General features: G+C 59.5%; 10 protein-coding genes across 10 annotated transcripts; 6 read left to right on the top strand and 4 right to left on the bottom strand.

Moving 5' to 3' along the window:
- Nucleotides 1-25: 25 nt before the first annotated feature.
- OSTLU_26947 (predicted protein) lies at nt 26-344 on the top strand (the record flags this gene model as incomplete). Its single annotated transcript, XM_001420667.1, has 2 exons — nt 26-53; nt 142-344. The coding sequence occupies 2 exons, from the start codon at nt 26-28 to the stop codon at nt 342-344; spliced, it is 231 nt and encodes a 76-aa protein (XP_001420704.1).
- Nucleotides 345-845: 501 nt separating this feature from the next.
- OSTLU_25352 (predicted protein) lies at nt 846-2,292 on the top strand. The gene has a single exon (XM_001420668.1). It carries the CDS (start codon nt 977-979, stop codon nt 2,267-2,269), a length of 1,293 nt encoding a protein of 430 aa, XP_001420705.1. The 5' UTR covers nt 846-976; the 3' UTR covers nt 2,270-2,292.
- Nucleotides 2,293-2,297: 5 nt separating this feature from the next.
- On the bottom strand, nt 2,298-5,331 carry OSTLU_51006 (predicted protein; the record flags this gene model as incomplete). Its single annotated transcript, XM_001420825.1, has 1 exon — nt 2,298-5,331. The coding sequence occupies one exon, from the start codon at nt 5,329-5,331 to the stop codon at nt 2,308-2,310; it is 3,024 nt and encodes a 1,007-aa protein (XP_001420862.1). The 3' UTR covers nt 2,298-2,307.
- Nucleotides 5,332-5,691: 360 nt separating this feature from the next.
- Nucleotides 5,692-7,253, top strand: OSTLU_26950 (predicted protein; the record flags this gene model as incomplete). The annotated part of the gene is made up of 1 exon (XM_001420669.1): nt 5,692-7,253. Exon 1 carries the CDS (start codon nt 5,925-5,927, stop codon nt 7,251-7,253), a length of 1,329 nt encoding a protein of 442 aa, XP_001420706.1. The 5' UTR covers nt 5,692-5,924.
- A 282-nt stretch (nt 7,254-7,535) lies between these two features.
- Nucleotides 7,536-8,342, top strand: OSTLU_26951 (predicted protein; the record flags this gene model as incomplete). The annotated part of the gene is made up of 1 exon (XM_001420670.1): nt 7,536-8,342. The coding sequence occupies one exon, from the start codon at nt 7,536-7,538 to the stop codon at nt 8,340-8,342; it is 807 nt and encodes a 268-aa protein (XP_001420707.1).
- A 744-nt stretch (nt 8,343-9,086) lies between these two features.
- OSTLU_863 (predicted protein) lies at nt 9,087-11,210 on the top strand (the record flags this gene model as incomplete). Its single annotated transcript, XM_001420671.1, has 1 exon — nt 9,087-11,210. A coding segment is annotated over one exon (2,124 nt), but the record flags the coding sequence as incomplete, so codon positions are not given.
- Nucleotides 11,211-11,522: 312 nt separating this feature from the next.
- CPN60A (chaperonin 60 alpha chain, chloroplast) lies at nt 11,523-13,214 on the bottom strand (the record flags this gene model as incomplete). Its single annotated transcript, XM_001420826.1, has 1 exon — nt 11,523-13,214. The coding sequence occupies exon 1, from the start codon at nt 13,176-13,178 to the stop codon at nt 11,523-11,525; it is 1,656 nt and encodes a 551-aa protein (XP_001420863.1). The 5' UTR covers nt 13,179-13,214.
- A 953-nt stretch (nt 13,215-14,167) lies between these two features.
- On the top strand, nt 14,168-14,716 carry OSTLU_7755 (predicted protein; the record flags this gene model as incomplete). Its single annotated transcript, XM_001420672.1, has 1 exon — nt 14,168-14,716. A coding segment is annotated over one exon (549 nt), but the record flags the coding sequence as incomplete, so codon positions are not given.
- Nucleotides 14,717-15,016: 300 nt separating this feature from the next.
- OSTLU_26956 (predicted protein) lies at nt 15,017-15,406 on the bottom strand (the record flags this gene model as incomplete). The annotated part of the gene is made up of 1 exon (XM_001420827.1): nt 15,017-15,406. The coding sequence occupies one exon, from the start codon at nt 15,404-15,406 to the stop codon at nt 15,017-15,019; it is 390 nt and encodes a 129-aa protein (XP_001420864.1).
- Nucleotides 15,407-15,722: 316 nt separating this feature from the next.
- OSTLU_26957 (predicted protein) lies at nt 15,723-15,890 on the bottom strand (the record flags this gene model as incomplete). The annotated part of the gene is made up of 1 exon (XM_001420828.1): nt 15,723-15,890. The coding sequence occupies one exon, from the start codon at nt 15,888-15,890 to the stop codon at nt 15,723-15,725; it is 168 nt and encodes a 55-aa protein (XP_001420865.1).
- Between the last annotated feature and the right edge of the window lie 33 nt (nt 15,891-15,923).

A 15,923-nucleotide genomic window follows, 5' to 3' on the forward strand; every position in this document is an offset into this window, starting at 1 on the left:
ACACGACGACGCCGACGCGCGCGCGATGGACGCGGCGACGGACGCGGACGCGGGTGCGATCGATCGACGCGACGCGCGCGCGCGGGCGAACGCGCGAACGCGCGAACGAACGACTGACGGCTGACACGTCGTCGACGACAGAGCGCCCGCCGCCGAGCCAAGACGCGCAGGACGCGCGCGATGAGGCCTCGGCGAAGGTGTACCTCGAAACTCACGTCACGAGCGTCCTGCACGACGCCCTGGTGGCGCTCAACGCCGCGCGCCCGGCGGACCCGCTCGCGTGGCTCGGCGAGTACCTCTTAAAAGAATCCGCCGCGCGAAAGGCGAAAGCCGACGCCGCGTGAGCGCGCGTAGTGAGTGTAACGCACATCGCATCGAATTGAATGGCAAAATGGAAAAATGGAAACCTGTCCACGACGGGGCGTCCATACTACCGGGACGGGGCGTCCCGCATGCGCGGCGAAAAAAAGTGCGCTCGGACTCGCGAGCGCGCGCGAGCGTCGTCAGCGCGCGGACGTACCGCTTCGGCGCGATGTCAACGACAACCGTTCGCCCAAAAAAAAGATGCGTTTAGATGTCCACTAGATGTCCACGACGGGGCTCGAACCCGCGGCCTTTTGATGACTCGCGCGTCGCTCGCGCGCTTCGCGTAGAAGTCAAACTATCTTCCAACTGATATACGTGGACCGACCTGGGGATTGAACCCGTATCAAACAGAACGTCGACCTAGGTAATTTTACCCAAAGCCGAGTCGCGATAACCGACGCGGGGCGTTTTCGGTTTATGTACGACGGCGTCGGCGCGCGTCGCGCGCGCGACGCGCGCGCGCGCTCGACACCCGTCGACGCGCGGTCGACGCGCGCGCGCGCGACCGAAGCGACGCGTCGCGCGCGAGACAGAAGCGACGACTCGCGCGCGCGGTCGATCTCGAAACCGTCGAAGCGCGTCGAATCGAATCGAATCGAACGAGACAACGATGGGTGTTGACGCGTCCGACGACGCGACGTCGCGCGCGCGACGCGTCTCGACGACGTCGACGAGCGAGCGACGCGGGACGGTGATGATGTCCATCGCGGTGATGGCGGTGTCGAGCCTGATGACGCTCGGGATCAAACGAGGGGTCGAGGGACGGGGATCTTCCGCGTTCGCGACGCCGTTCAAAGCCGCGCTCGGGCAGCGGATGAAGCACTCGACGTGGGACGAAAGTAATCAGCACGACGGTGGGAACGCCGCGGACGATGGATTTGTGTCGTACGAGCAACAGCGAGATTTCGAAGGACGCGAGTGGGCGTGGGAAAAGAGGATATCTTGCGATGGTCACGAGGCGTTGGATTTCGACGTCGACGCCGTCGAGGAGGGGCGCAAGGCGCTTTGGCGGAACGCGTCGTTTTCGTTCCAGTTTTGGCGCACGCCTCGCTCGCGACACTTTCAGCTGTACGAGCAAGAAAACATACGCAATGCATTTTGCAAGGCGGGACAGTATCAGGTGAACATCGTGACGATGATGGACCACGCGGATTCGTGCGAGTTCGCGCGCGCGCACTACGACAAGGGCGCCGAACAGTTTCCCAAGGATGCAAGTCAACATCTCGGGCGGGGCGCGTTTTATTGCGCCACTCGATCGATTTCGAATTTCCCTTACAAACTCATGGCGGTATGCGGCGCTCGATCGATGATAGAGTTCAATCGCGTGGAGAACCTTGCCGCCGCCGTAAGGGGTGGCCAGTCCAACGCCGATTACAGCTTTCTGAACGCCTACTACGCCGACCCCGAGGATTTCGAAATCTCTTTGATTAATCATCGCATTTTCGACCCACAATTGAATCGCGCGTATCCTACGCAATTCCGTATGGGTTGTTACAAAGATGGCGCGGTCCGGCGTGCCAATAATTGTCAAGACGGAACGGCGTTTGAGCCGCGGCGCGTCATCTCAACGCGTCTGATGGGCGGCACGGTGGCTGCCGTTGTGAAGATTGGCTACGGTTATAGTCATTTGACCCGTCGCTGGGTTCCTCTTCAAGGTCAAGGCGAGCGTTGGTCGCTCGATGACGATGGACTGGTGGTGGAGAGAAGGAGAAAGAGGGCGAAAGGGTGCGTATGCCCGAGCGACGAGGAAGCCATGACGCAAATGGCGCACCACGATGCTTTCAAGCATTTTCTCGCTTTTGAGGAAAACGCTGACCGAACCATAGGCACAACGAAAATGCACGAGTACGGCTCGTGTCATTGGGTAGACTTCGGACGAACGAAGAGGAAACTCGTGGATTGATTTTAGCCGTAGGTAGTATTAATGAAATTTCGATGTTGTCACCCAGTGTTTTGCATCCCGGCTGCGATGCCCTTCATCGTGATTTTTAAAACGTCGTTCACCGCGCCCTTGTAATTGTAATCTTGGAACGGGTAACCCTCGAGCAAGGTGATCTTGACTTTTTGCATGCTTAGCTTATCGCCATCTTCTTCATTTTCAAGCGCGCGAGCGGCGATGAGATATCGCACTTGACACACGTTGAGCGGCGTGATGTACAGCGACCGCTTGTGAAGTTTGTGAGCGAGCTTTTTATGCACCTGAACCGCCTCGTTCGCCTCGACTTTTTCTGGTTTGGCGAGCAAACCGATATGCTCGGAGACGGCGAGGATGCAATCGATGCTTTCTTGAAGCTCGCCGCGCAGACTGGCGCCGAAGTCGTGCAATTTTGGATCGACAAGGGCTCTTTCGTAATACGCCACGACGACGGGATCCGCCTTGGCGAGCACCATCTCCACTAAATCGATCGTCACCTCAAAGAAAGGCCAACTTTTGTACATGTCCCTCAGCGTTTCCAGTTCGCCTTCGTCGATCAAGCGTCTGAATGATGTGGAAATTCCGAGCCAGACTGGCAAGTGGAATCGCGACTGCGTCCACGCGAAAATCCACGGAATTGCTCGAAGAGCGGTGACGCCCGCACTCGGTTTACGCTTGGCCGGTCGAGAACCGATGTTGAGCGATCCAAGCTCGGCTCCAGGCGTGGCCTGTGCAAAGTATCCGACGAAATCAGGGGTTTCGAACACAGTCTTACGATAATGCGCGCATGAGTATTCGCTCATTCTATCCATGACTCGGCGCCATTCATCGCGAGGATGCGCCGGCGGCTTCAACGTGTGCTCCAGAACGGACGCCGTGTACAAATCCAGAGTGTGAAAACAGTTTTCTTTTTCACCGAAGTCGGTTTCGATCACTTCTCCTTGCACGGTGACTCTGATGCTACCATTCACAGTGCCTGGAGGCTGAGACAACATGGCAATGTGCGCTGGACCTCCCCCGCGACCTACGGTGCCTCCGCGACCGTGAAACAGGGTGAGCGCAACGTCAAACTCCTTCCCTGCCGCCACGACGCGTTCTTGACCATCGTACAGCGCCCATGCTGCAGCCATGCGACCAGCGTCTTTTCCACTATCCGAATACCCGATCATAACCTCTTGGAATCCCGCGATGTGGTCGTGATACCACTTCACGGAGAAGAGCTGGCGCAACACGCGCGGGGCGTCGTTCAGATCGTCGAGTCGCTCAAAGAGCGGTGCAACGCGAAGAAGATCCTGTTTGCGACAGCCACACTCGCGCTGTAATAATACAACTGCCAAAACATCGCTGGCACTTGTCGCCATGGATATAACGTACGTTCCGAGGGCACCCGGGCACGTTTGTTGCAAGTGCGCAATCATCTTACACGTGTCCAGGACTTCTCGAACGTCGTCCGAGCATTCGAGGTCGGAAGGTAAAAGTGGCCGCTTGCTCTCAAGCTCGCGTGTCAGGAACTCAATTTTCTGTTCCTCACTCCATTCGAGGTACGATCCGAGGCCGATGTACCTGGTCACCGCGTCCAAAGCCTCGGCGTGGCGATCAGATTCTTGCCGGATATCGAGTTTGACCAGCCCCAACCCAAAGCACTGCACTTGGCGAATGACGTCGAGAAGATAGGCGTTGGCAATTTGAGCGTCACCGACTTCGATGAGAGACTCGTAGCACACCACCAAGGGTGCGAACAGTTCGTCCTTGGAACGAATGATAGTCTCGTCGTTCATGTCGATGTTGACGTCGTTGTCCGCGATGCAACGCTGCAACGCCTCTCGCGTGTTGTAAAGCTTGTCTCGAAGTTCAGCCAAGATGACGCGGTAAGGCTCGTGCTCGGGAATGGCCTTCCAAAAGTCATCGTAGTTTCGCTTCTTGCGCTCTTCGAAGATCGTAAAGTTGTCCGTTTCCGAGTTCTCCAAGATGTCCTTTGCCAACGCCTTGACGGCGTCGTTGCATCGCCACATGGACAAATCGAAAATCAGACGCTGAATCGCTCGGAAGAGTAGGTTAACCCCTTGCACACGGGCCAAGAGAACGACGTCGCGCGTACATGATGCCGTGACGTATGGGTTGCCGTCACGATCACCACCCATCCACGACCCGAACGTAACGATGGATCTGTCGAGCGGCAAACGAGGGCATCCGTTTGCCAAGAGCGACGTGTCCACGCGACGCATGAAAGTTGGGATGCCATCCCAGATGGTTTGCTGAAAGTACGTCAGACCCGCGCGCATTTCGTCTTGAGGCTTCGGTGGCGTGCGGCGGATCTCATCTGTGCGCCACGCCGAGGCGACCTTCGATCGAATCTCGTCCAAAACTTCTGCACGCTCGTATCGCGAAAGGCGAAATCGTTGCAGCTGCAACAGCTTTTCACGAATTATTCCGAAAGATTTCAACATCGACCGTCTCAAGGCTTGCGTGGGGTGGGCGGTGAGCACTAAATCAACGTGCTGCACCGCTAAAGCGCTGTAGATTTCCTCCGTCGACTTCCCGGCTCGAAGCAAACCTTTAATCGCGCCGTTCGTCGTCTTTGCCGGCCCTCGCGGAATATCGTCCAAACGTCTGTGTCTTTCCTCCATCGCGTTCGCCACTTGCTCGGAAATATTGTGCAGATTCAACAGATTCGAGTACGCCGACGCGAACTGCAACGATTCATCCACTTCCATCGTCTCCAACATCGCCTGCATCGCGTCGAAATCCTTCGGGTCGTGCGAGCTGCCAAACTTTTCGCTCGCCTCGTACACGCTCTTCAACTGCCCCAAAAACTTATCTCCCGCCGTCTCCCTCACCACGGCGAAGAAGATCGTCCGAAGCAGTTCATCACACTCCTCAATCACGTCGTGCGCGTTGAACTCCTTCGTCTCTCCCCTACCGCTCAGATAACTCGACGACCGCGCCAGGGCGTCCAGCGCCTCGCCCTCCTCGCTCGCGAACAACGACCCCGTCCGTTTATGCGACGTTATCTTCGCCTTATCCTTCCCACTGAACACCGCCTTCAACATCGCGCGTTTCTTTATCGCCTCCCTCGTCTCCGGTATCGCTCGCGCGTCGTCCCTCGCGCTCGGCGCGTCGTCCCTCGCCGTCCGAAGTCCCGCCTTCGCGTCGTTCGGTCCCTCGCGTTCGCGTCTCTTTCCTTTCCTTCGCCCGTCGCTTTCTCGCTCGTTCGGTCGTCCGTCGTTCGGTGCGTCGCGCGCGTCCGTCACCGGTCGCGCGTCGCGTCGAAGCGCGTCGCCGCGCCGTCGTGTGCGCGCGATCGTCGGCGGTTGGCGTCGGCGGGCGCGCTCGCACACGCGGGTGTTTTCTAGGGTCTAGGGCATCGCGCTGGGCGTCCCGCCGCGGCGCGCGTGGACGACGCGGCGGAGCGCGACGCGACGACGACGACGACGACGCGACGACGACGACGGTGATGTCGCTCTCGACGCGCGCGACGCCGACGCCGACGCGCGCGAACGCGAACGCGAACGCGAACGCGAACGCGCGACGAAAAAGCGACGCGCGAGGACGAGGACGAAGGCGCGACGTCGCGCGCGGCGCGGCGAGCGATGAACCGAAAAAGCTGTGGGGCGGACGATTCAGCGAGGCGCAGGACCCGCTGATGGAGAAGTTTAACGAATCGCTGTCGTTCGATCGACGGATGTGGCGAGAGGACGTGGAGGGTTCGGTCGGGTACGCGCGGGCGCTGGCGAGGGCGAGGGTGATCACGAACGACGAGAGGGACGCGCTGATCGATGGATTGGGCGAGGTGGGAAAGGAGTGGGAGCGCGGGGCGTTCGCGGCGAAGGCTGGGGACGAGGACATACACACCGCGAATGAACGGCGGTTGACGGAACTCATCGGAGACGTCGCGGGGAAGTTGCACACCGGACGGTCGAGAAACGATCAAGTGGCGACGGATACGCGCATGTGGTTGCGCGGGGAGTTGCTTAGGATTCGAGCGCACCTGAGGACGTTGATTGAGATCGCGGTCGATCGCGCCGAGCGCGAGGTGGACGTGGTCATGCCCGGGTTTACGCACTTGCAGAGCGCGCAGACGGTGCGATGGTCGCATTGGTTGCTTTCGCACGCCGCGGCTTGGCAGCGAGACGATCAGAGGTTGGGAGACATGATTAAACGCGTGAACGTCATGCCTCTCGGTTCGGGGGCGTTGGCGGGGAACCCGTTCGGCATCGATCGTCAACTGTTGGCCAAGGATTTGGGTTTCGACGGCGTGTGCCCGAATTCCATGGACGCCGTGAGCGATCGCGATTACATCGCCGAGGCGAGCTTTTGGGCGTCGATGACGGCCACGCACCTGTCTCGATGGAGTGAAGATTTGATCGTGTACTGCTCGCAGCAGTTTGGTATGGTGAAGTGTTCGGACGCGTACTCCACCGGCTCCTCCCTGATGCCGCAAAAGAAGAACCCGGACGCGTTGGAGCTCTTGCGCGGCAAGAGCGGCACGCAAATTGGTTCGCTCATGGCAGTCTTAGCCACCATCAAGGGCACGCCCACGACGTACAACAAAGATCTTCAAGAGGTCTGGCACGCCATGTACTACACCGTGGATAATATGAGCGATTCGTTACAAATCGCCGCCGGCTGCTTGGCGACGCTCAAAATTTACCCCGACGCTATGGAACGCGGTTTGTGCGCGGAAATGCTCGCCACCGATCTCGCCGAGTATCTCGTTCGCAAGGGTGTACCATTTCGCGAGACTCATCACATCTCCGGCGCCGCCGTCAAGCTCAGCGAAGACCGCGGCGTACCGCTTTCCTCATTAACCGTCGACGACTTGAAGCCCCTCTGCGCCGCCTTCGACGCCGACGTCGCCGAGGTTTGGTCGTACGAGAAATCCGCCGAGTCCCGCGACACCGAGGGCGGCACCTCGCGTCGCAGCGTTCTCGAGCAGTGCGCCAAGCTTCGCGCGTACCTCGCCGCCAACTAATGCGTTGTCATTCAATCCGAGCGCCTTCGTTCGAGCGTCGCCGACGCCGCGCCAACCACCCGCCGCACTGCGCGCCGCGCCATGCCTCGCGATCGCCTCCGTTCGCCCCGCGCGCTCGCCGCGCTCGCGTGCGTCATCGCGCTCGCGCGCGCGCGCGCCCGCGCCGACGCGAAAGTGCTCAACGACGACGCATTCGTCGGCGACGACGCGCCTCGTTACGTCGTGCGCGTCCCGAAAGATCCACTCGACGTCAGCCCCATCGCGCCGCATCGACGCGTGCCCATGACGGCGCACGACGGGAAGAAGTACGTGTGCACGATACCGCTCGGCGCGACCGGTGACGGCGAGGACGACGGCGAGGACGATGGTGCGCTCGAGACGGCGCTGGGCGGGACGCGCGAAGACGCGGAGACGCCAAAGGCGACGCGGTTGGAGGACATCGAACGCGCGCGCACGGTGGACGAACACCTGCGACCGCTCGAGGGACGATGCTTTTATTATGGCAATGGCGATTGGTGGACGTACGAGCTGTGTTATAAGACGCGAGTCGAACAGTTCCATCGAGAGGGGACGACGAGGGTGAATTCGTACTCGCTTGGAAAGTTTGACGAGGCGGCGACGATGGAGTTGGGGAGCGAAAGAGCGGCGACGATGGGCGATGGTGCGGAAGCAGGCGTAGATAGTGGGAAGTTGGCGCTGGAGAATCAGCGCTATCACGCGCACGCGTTCACAGATGGGACGAAATGTGAAGATGTCGGCGCGGCGTACAGCGAGACGCGGCGCACGAGCGAGGTGCGCTTCGTGTGCGCCGAGGACGGTAGCGAAGGATTGAGTGGAGTGGAAGAGCCGGCGACGTGTAGATATGTGTTGACTTTTAGAACGCCTCTGGCGTGCAAAGCGAAAGATTTAAGGCCGAAGCGGCCGGACGTGGAACAAATCACGTGCGCGCTCGTCGAGGACGACGCCGCCGACGAAACGGCGGCGCGCAACGGTGGAGAAAACCCCGAGCCCGCGACGAACGCCGCCGAGAGCGCCGGGGCTGACGCGCAAACGTCCACCGCGAGCGCGCAATCGCGCGAAGAGCTTTAGCGCGTAGAATCTGTTGTAACTTCTGCGTTCCACATCGACGAAAGCGACGTCGGCCGCGCGCATCACAGCGAGCCGCGGGGCTGACGGAAGAGCGTTGGCGCGGCTGCCGGAAAACCGCGTCGCGCGCGACGAAATCGCGAAAACGAACACGACTCGCGAGGCGCGACGCGTTCGCGCGTCGAGATGTCCGACGACGCGCGTGCGACGGCGCAAGATGTCGACTCGGAACGATCTGGCGGCGACCGCGCCGACCGCGCGTTCTCGCGCGTTTCTAGCGTGCAGAGCGTGGAATCGTGCGATGAGACACACGCGTGTCGCCCCGAGAGCTCGGGCGCGGGCGCGCCGGCGGTGAGAGCGCATTTGGATGTTGGCGCTCGCGGCGGCGCGGTTTTGAAACGTCGCGGCGGCGTCGTGGAAACGATTCGCTCACTCATGCGCGTCCGACGATTCGCGGACGCGCTTGAATTGATAAATCGCTCACAGTGTTCGGCGCTGGGCGGAGAGGCGGGAGCGCTGGCGCTGAGAGGCGAGTGTTACGAGGGTATCGGCGCGGCGCCGGATGCGTTTCGTGCGTACGACTCTTCGCGCGGATTAGACATCGGGAATCCTGACGCGTGGTGCGGCTTGGCGCGCCTGGCGCACGCCTCGGGGGCGTATACGGACGCGGTGAATTGCTTCCGCGCTGCGCGCGATGCGTACGCACGAATCGGTATGACGAAAGAAGCAGAGGAGGCAGAGAAAAAGTTAGCCGCGGCTTGGACGGATCTGGGGACGACGTACAAGGCGAACGGAGAATCTAAGCGCGCGATGGAGACGTACGCGGAGATCATAGCGGCCGTACCGCATCACGCTGCGGCGGCGTATTACAATATGGGCGTGTCTCTCGTGGAGTGTGGACGATTGGTCGAGGCGGAGAGCGCTTATCGAAGCTCCATCGCGCTCGATTCGTCAAGAGCTGAGGCGTACTGCAACATCGGCGTCGTCTTCAAGATGACGAATCGCATAGATGACGCGCTTGACGCGTGTGAAAAATGTCTGCGCATATCGCCCGATTTCGACCTTGGGAAGAAGAACTTGTCGCTCGTCCTCACGGATCAAGGGACGGAGCTAAAGAAGAAGAATTTGCTCGCCGATGCCATTGCGACATACGAGCGAGCGCTTTCATACGACACGACCAACGTTGAGGCGTACTACAACCTCGGTGTGGCGTGCGCGGAAGCTGAAGAGTACGATCGTGCTATCATTGCGTACGAAAACGCGGGACGTTTAAGGCCGCAGTGCGCGGAAATTTGGAACAACGCCGGGGTCTTGTACAAGGAAAGAGGTAATGACGCTCGCGCTATGGACTACTACCGCCGCGCCGTCGCGTGCAATCCCAACTTTGCTCAACCTCTCAATAACCTGGGCGTATTACACACGATGACTGGCGAGGCGCAGCAAGCTTTGGAGACGCTCCAGCGCGCAGTGACGGTGGATCCATCGTATGCGGTGGCGCACAACAATTTAGGCGTCTTGTTGCGGGACACGGGAGACATCGAGCACGCGTGTGAGTCGTACAGAGAATGCATTCGAAACTCTCCGAACGATCGTCATGCCGAACAGAACTACTTGCTCGCGCTCAATTACGTGCGCCAAGGCGAAGAACCAGACGTTTGTGAGGCGCACGCGACGTGGGGGACGCGGTTTGTGAAACTCGCAGGCCCGCCGCTTAAGGCTCGAAGGGCAGTTCGTTCGGACAGTGGTGCTGGAACGCCAGGGCGAAGAAAGCTCGTCGTCGGCTACGTCTCTCCTGATATGTACACGCACTCGGTGAGTTATTTCGCAGCTGCGCCTTTTCGTTCGCACGATAAGGAGAGCGTCAAGCTTGTGGTGTACAACGTGTCGAAATTTTGCGATGCGCAGACCGAGCGCCTTCGGAAGTTCACGTTGGAATCCGGAGGCGAGTGGCGCGATTGCGCGTCTCTTGATGAGCGTGAACTCGCCGAGTGCATTCGAGGTGACTGTGTGGACGTTCTCGTTGAGCTTACCGGGCACACGGCGAACAATCGCCTCGGCACGCTCGCGCTCGAGCCGGCGCCAGTTCAGATCACGTGGATTGGCTATCCGAACAGCACGGGAATGCGATCGATCCACTATCGCATCACCGACAAAGTCTGTGATCCGCTGGACACTAAACAGACGTTCACGGAACAGCTCGTTCGTATACCGTCACCGCATTCGTTCCTTTGCTACACCCCGAATCCCGAGGCACCACAGCAAGTTTCGGACGCGCCGTGCGCAAGTCAGGGCTTTGTCACGTTTGGGTGCTTCAATACCATGGCCAAAGTCACCGCCGACGTCCGAGTGGCTTGGAGTCAGATCTTGCTCGCCACTCCCGGAAGTCGCTTGTACTTCAAGTCGAAAGCTTTCGCGTGCGAAGTTATTCGCCAACGCTTTTTGTCGCAAATGTCTGCGTTGGGAGTAGACAACTGGCGAATCGACTGCGTTCCGCTCGAGCGCGAGACATCCTCGCACCTCGCCATGTACGATCGCGTCGATATCGCTCTAGACACCTTCCCATACGCTGGCACGACGACGACATGCGAGTCCCTCCACATGGGCGTGCCCGTTCTGACGCTCGCCGGCGCGTGTCACGCGCACAACGTGGGCAAGTCGTTGATGACCGCTGTTGGTCTCGAAAGGTTCGTTGCGAAAGATGTGATTGAGTACGTGCGAATTGCTTCGTCGTATGGCAATAAGATGGATGAGATTCGTGAGCTTCGACGGGGTTTGCGAGAGAAATTGCTGCGCTCGCCCCTGTGTGACGCCGCCGGTTTCACACAATCTCTCGAGGTCATCTATCGCAACTTGTGGCAACGATGGTGTGATGAAAAAGCGAGAGAGAGCGATGATGATGAAGACGAACGAAGCGATGAAGATGACGACGATAACGGCCAGTGCGGTTCAGTCGACGACTCGAAGGGCGATTCGAATCAGGACACGGCGGAACAATACGAAGGAGACGAGAGCGCCGGAGAGTTTTCCTCGAAACTCATAGATACATTAGAGATTTGAGCGACACATTGTCGCTAGTTGTCAATTTAAAGAAACACGTGTTGATTGAATGAGTGTGAAAATAATGTTGTCGCTTATTAAGAAGCTTCTACTGCTCTAATGTTTTGTGTTCGCGCGCAACGCTTCTTACAAGGAGAACGCTTCGGGATCGGGCGCGGCCGCGCCGCCGGCAGCCTTCGTCTTCTTCTTAGGGATTTCAGTGATGACCGCTTGCGTCGTGAGCACCATACCCGCGATGGAACAAGAGTTTTGCACGCCAGAGCGGGTGACCTTCTTCGGGTCGAGAACGCCCTTATCAATCAAGTCACCGTACTCGCCAGTCATGGCGTCGTAACCAAAGTTGAATTCGCCATCCATGACGTGTTGCACAATCACATCACCTTCCGCGCCAGCGTTGTTGCCGATGAGTCTGCACGGAGCCAGAAGCGCCTTTTGAACGATTTCCGCGCCCAAGCGTTCCTCGGCGTTAGTGAGGGTCGGCTTGAATTCGTCGATCATCTTGCTCAAGTGCACCAAAGCGGCGCCACCACCCGGGACGATGCCTTCCTCGACCGCGGCAAAAGTGGCGTTCTTGGCATCTTCAATACGAAGCTTGCGTTCTTCTAATTCAGTTTCGGTCGCGGCGCCAACCTTAATGACGGCAACACCACCGGCGAGCTTGGCGATGCGTTCGGAAAGCTTTTGGGTATCGTACACGGAATCCGTCTCCGCGAGCTCTTGCTTGAGTTGAGCCACGCGAAGGTCGATGTCTTCCTTGGACGCACCATCAGCAATCATGGTGGTCGTCGTTTGCGCGATGGAAACCTTACGGGCGTAGCCGAGGCAGTCCATGTTCGCGCGCGCGACGCTGAGACCGAGATCCTTGGCGATGTATTGAGCGCCAGTGACGATGGCGATGTCTTGCAACAAGGCCTTACGACGCTCACCGAAACCCGGCGCCTTGATGGCGGCCACCTTAAGCACGCCGCGCATCTTGTTGACCACCAAAGTGGCGAGCGCTTCGCCCGTGATGTCTTCGGCGATGATCAAGAGCGGCGGGGACCCCGCTTGGGACACCTCTTCCAAAAGTGGCACGAGCACTTGAACTTGTTCAATCTTCTCGTCCGTGATCAAAACGCGACAGCCTTCAAATTCAACCATCAAGCGTTCGTCGTCGTTGACGAATTGCGGAGAAATGTAACCGCGATCGATTTCCATGCCCTCCTCGACTTCGACAACGGTTTCCAAACCGGTGCCGTTTTCGATGGACAAGACGCCATCCGGGCCAACCTTTTCGATGGCTTCGGCAATCATGTCACCGATGGAGACATCGTTACCCGCGGAGATGGAAGCGACGGCACGGATATCTTGCTGGTTGCGCACCGGAATCGTGAGCTCGTCGAGCTTTTGACGGCAGAATTCAGACGTCTTGTCGATGCCGCGCTTCACCGTCACCGGGTTGGCGCCCGCGGCGACAGATTGCAAGCCGTACTTGATCATCTCACGCGCGAGCACGGACGCAGTCGTCGTGCCATCGCCTGCAGAGTCATTCGTTCGCCCTGCGACTTCCTTGATGAGCTGCGCACCGGCGTTCTCCACCGGATCCGGTAATTCGATGGCGCGCGCAATGGTCACTCCGTCGTTAATCACTTGCGGCATCCCAAACTTTTCCTCGAGCACCACGTTTCTCCCGCGAGGACCGAGCGTCACCCCGACCGCATCCGCCAATTTATCGATTCCAGCTTGAATCTTGCGTCGAGAACTCATGTCAAACGTGATATCCTTCGCCTCGGCGCGAACCATCGCGACGCGGCGGCGGCCGCCACCGCGTCGACTCTGCTTCGCCGTTAGCGCCGACGTCTGCGCGCGTCATCAATCATCAATCATCATCGTCAGTCGGCGTCATCGCTCGCGCACTATTCTTCACCACCACGCTCGACGCCGTTCGCGCCCGTCGCGCCCTTCGCGCGCCGTCGCGTCGACGGCTTCGCACCCCAGCCGTCCGACGGCGGCGAGGCGCCCCTCGCGCGCGCCTCCTCCCGCGCCCACGCACGCGCGTCCTCGCGCGTCGCCGTCACCGCGCCGTCGCGCGATCCAACGCGCGAAAATTTTCTCATCCAGACGCCGCGTCGCGCGCGCGTCGCGCGCGTCGCGTCCCCCCGTCGTCGTCGTCGTCGCGCGCGATGCCGGACGACCCTGGAAGAATCTTCCGAAGCGCGTCGTCATCGTCGCGCGGCGTCGCGCATCACCGTCGCGCGGCGTCGCAGTCGCGCGTCGACGATGGGGGCTATATTCACACGCACCGTGAGCGATCGCGAGGTGAGAGACATCATCTTGTGCGCGCGAGAGCGGGCGCGGACGCGTCTCGGAATGCGGCTTCGCGCGCGCCTTCGGGGCGAAAACCTGAAAAATTCCGCGCCTTTACGTACGTAGAACGCGCGAGATTCGCCCATTTATCATGACCGCGCGAGCGACGTACACGACGAGTCTTAAGACCGTGTAGGCGAGCGCTGCACGCGGTGCGATTTCGCGCCGACGGCCGGCGCCGACGCGGCGACGCGACGACGCGGGGACGCGACGACGCGACGCGACGCGCGCGCGACATGGCGCGCGGACGCCAGGGCGCGGGACGCGGGCGCGGCGCGCGCGGGCGCGGGCGCGGGCGCGGCGACGCGAAGAGCGTCTTGCCCGATTGGGCGCGCGGTGGGAAAGGATTCTGTTCGTGCGTCGACGCCGGGTGCGCGCGACGCCACGAAGACGACGACGACGACGACGACGACGCGTCGAGCGCGCCGACGCGGTTCCCGGTGCCGCTGGCGATGTGGGACCTGGCGCAGTGCGATCCGAAGCGGTGCAGCGGAAGGAAGCTGGCGAGGCTCGGGTGCCTGCGCGAGCTGCGCGTGCAGCAGCGGTGGGCGGGCGTGGCGCTGACGCCGAACGCGACGGAGACGATCTCGCCGAAAGATTACGAGGTTTTGAACGCAAACGGGTTGGCGGTCGTGGATTGTTCGTGGAATCGATTGGATGACGTGCCGTTTCAGCGATTGCACAGCGCGGCGCCGAGACTGTTGCCTTGGTTGGTGGCGGCGAATCCGGTGAATTACGGCAAGCCGTGTAAGCTGACGTGCGCCGAGGCGCTGGCGGGCGGACTGTACATCGCGGGGTATCGCGATGCCGCGGAAGCGCTGATGAATAAGTTCAAATGGGGACACGGATTCATTTCTCTCAATCGCGAGCTGTTGGAGTCGTACATGCAGTGCCGCACGAGCGAGGAAGTCATCGAGACGCAAAACAAGTGGTTAACGCTCGGGGGACCGGAGGCGGCGCCGAGACGGGACATGATGCCACCGAGCGAGAGTGAGAGCGATGGTGAGGACGACGATGAGAGCGAAGACGATTTACCACCGCTCGAAAGGAATTTCAATCGGTCCAGAAACGCGATCGAGCGCTCGGGAAACAACTTTCGCAATAAACTCGCCGAAGAAGAGGATGAATCATCCGAAGAATCTGAAGACAGCGATGACGAGGAAACGGAAGAGTTGACGAAACGAGTGGCTGAGTTGTAGATTAACGTAGTAGTCGGTAGCGTGCCAGTAGTGTTTGTACAGTTCGTATTTCACATAGTTCAGTATTCGGGCGATTCAGCATTCAGGCGACTCGGTCATTCGGCATTCGGGCGACAGGACGATAATAGGCAACGAGAGCGTAATTTGGTCGCCTGCGAGTCGCCGAGTGTCCTCAAGAATGTCAATTGTGTCCTCAAGAATGTCAATTGTGTTAGCATGTCGTGCTCGTGCTTCTTCTTGTTCTTGTTGTTCTTCTCGTCGTTCGTGTTGTTCCGACGCCGCCTCGTCGGGCGAGGGCGTCGGCGTCGGCTCGTCCTCGTGTCGGCGGCGGCATGCGCGAAGATGATTCGCGAATCCGGCGGCACGCTTCCCGATAAAACCACAATGCGGGCACACCAACGATTGCGATTTCTTGTGCGTCGACGCGAGGGGCTGATTTGCCGACAACGTCTTCAACTTTTTCATCTTTCGTGCTCTGTAAATTCGACTGTATTCATTCTTTTTCAACCGCTTTCGCTCTTTTCGTTCTGTATCGTCGCTTCCCTCCGTCGTGCTCGCGCTCTCGTAATATTTCACGTCTGCGCGACTACGGCGACGTTCGTCGATCTCTGGCGGAGGATACCCAGGTTCCAAGGCTTCGAGAATGGTGTCGATCTGAACGATGTCGTCGTCGACATCCTTGGGACTCAGGCACAAATCAAATCGTGGCACGCGTGCGGTAACGCTGTAGAGAGCGTTTTGTTTTTTGATCGATCCTACGGCACCGCAGTACTGTGGTTGGTCAGTTCCTGAACGTTTGTGTGTGCGCGCGCACTACCTTGCCAGCACCCTGTTGTATCGAGCCGTCCTCTTTAAACACCGTCAATTGCGAGCGAATGAAACCGGGATAGATGGTTCTATCGATCAAGCGCTCGAGCTCGCGGCCGACGGTGCGACGGCGGGTCGCCATGAAGAGATGAAGAGAAAGAGAGAGAGTCGAAGT

Source organism: Ostreococcus lucimarinus, chromosome 12 (genome assembly GCF_000092065.1).
Source record: "Ostreococcus lucimarinus CCE9901 chromosome 12, complete sequence".
In the NCBI taxonomy this organism is placed as follows: Eukaryota; Viridiplantae; Chlorophyta; class Mamiellophyceae; order Mamiellales; family Bathycoccaceae; genus Ostreococcus; species Ostreococcus sp. 'lucimarinus'.

What these genes read in the sequence shown, in the direction of transcription:
- OSTLU_25352 (XM_001420668.1), top strand. Translation starts at nt 977, where the DNA reads ATGGGTGTTGACGCGTCCGACGACGCGACGTCGCGCGCGCGACGCGTC.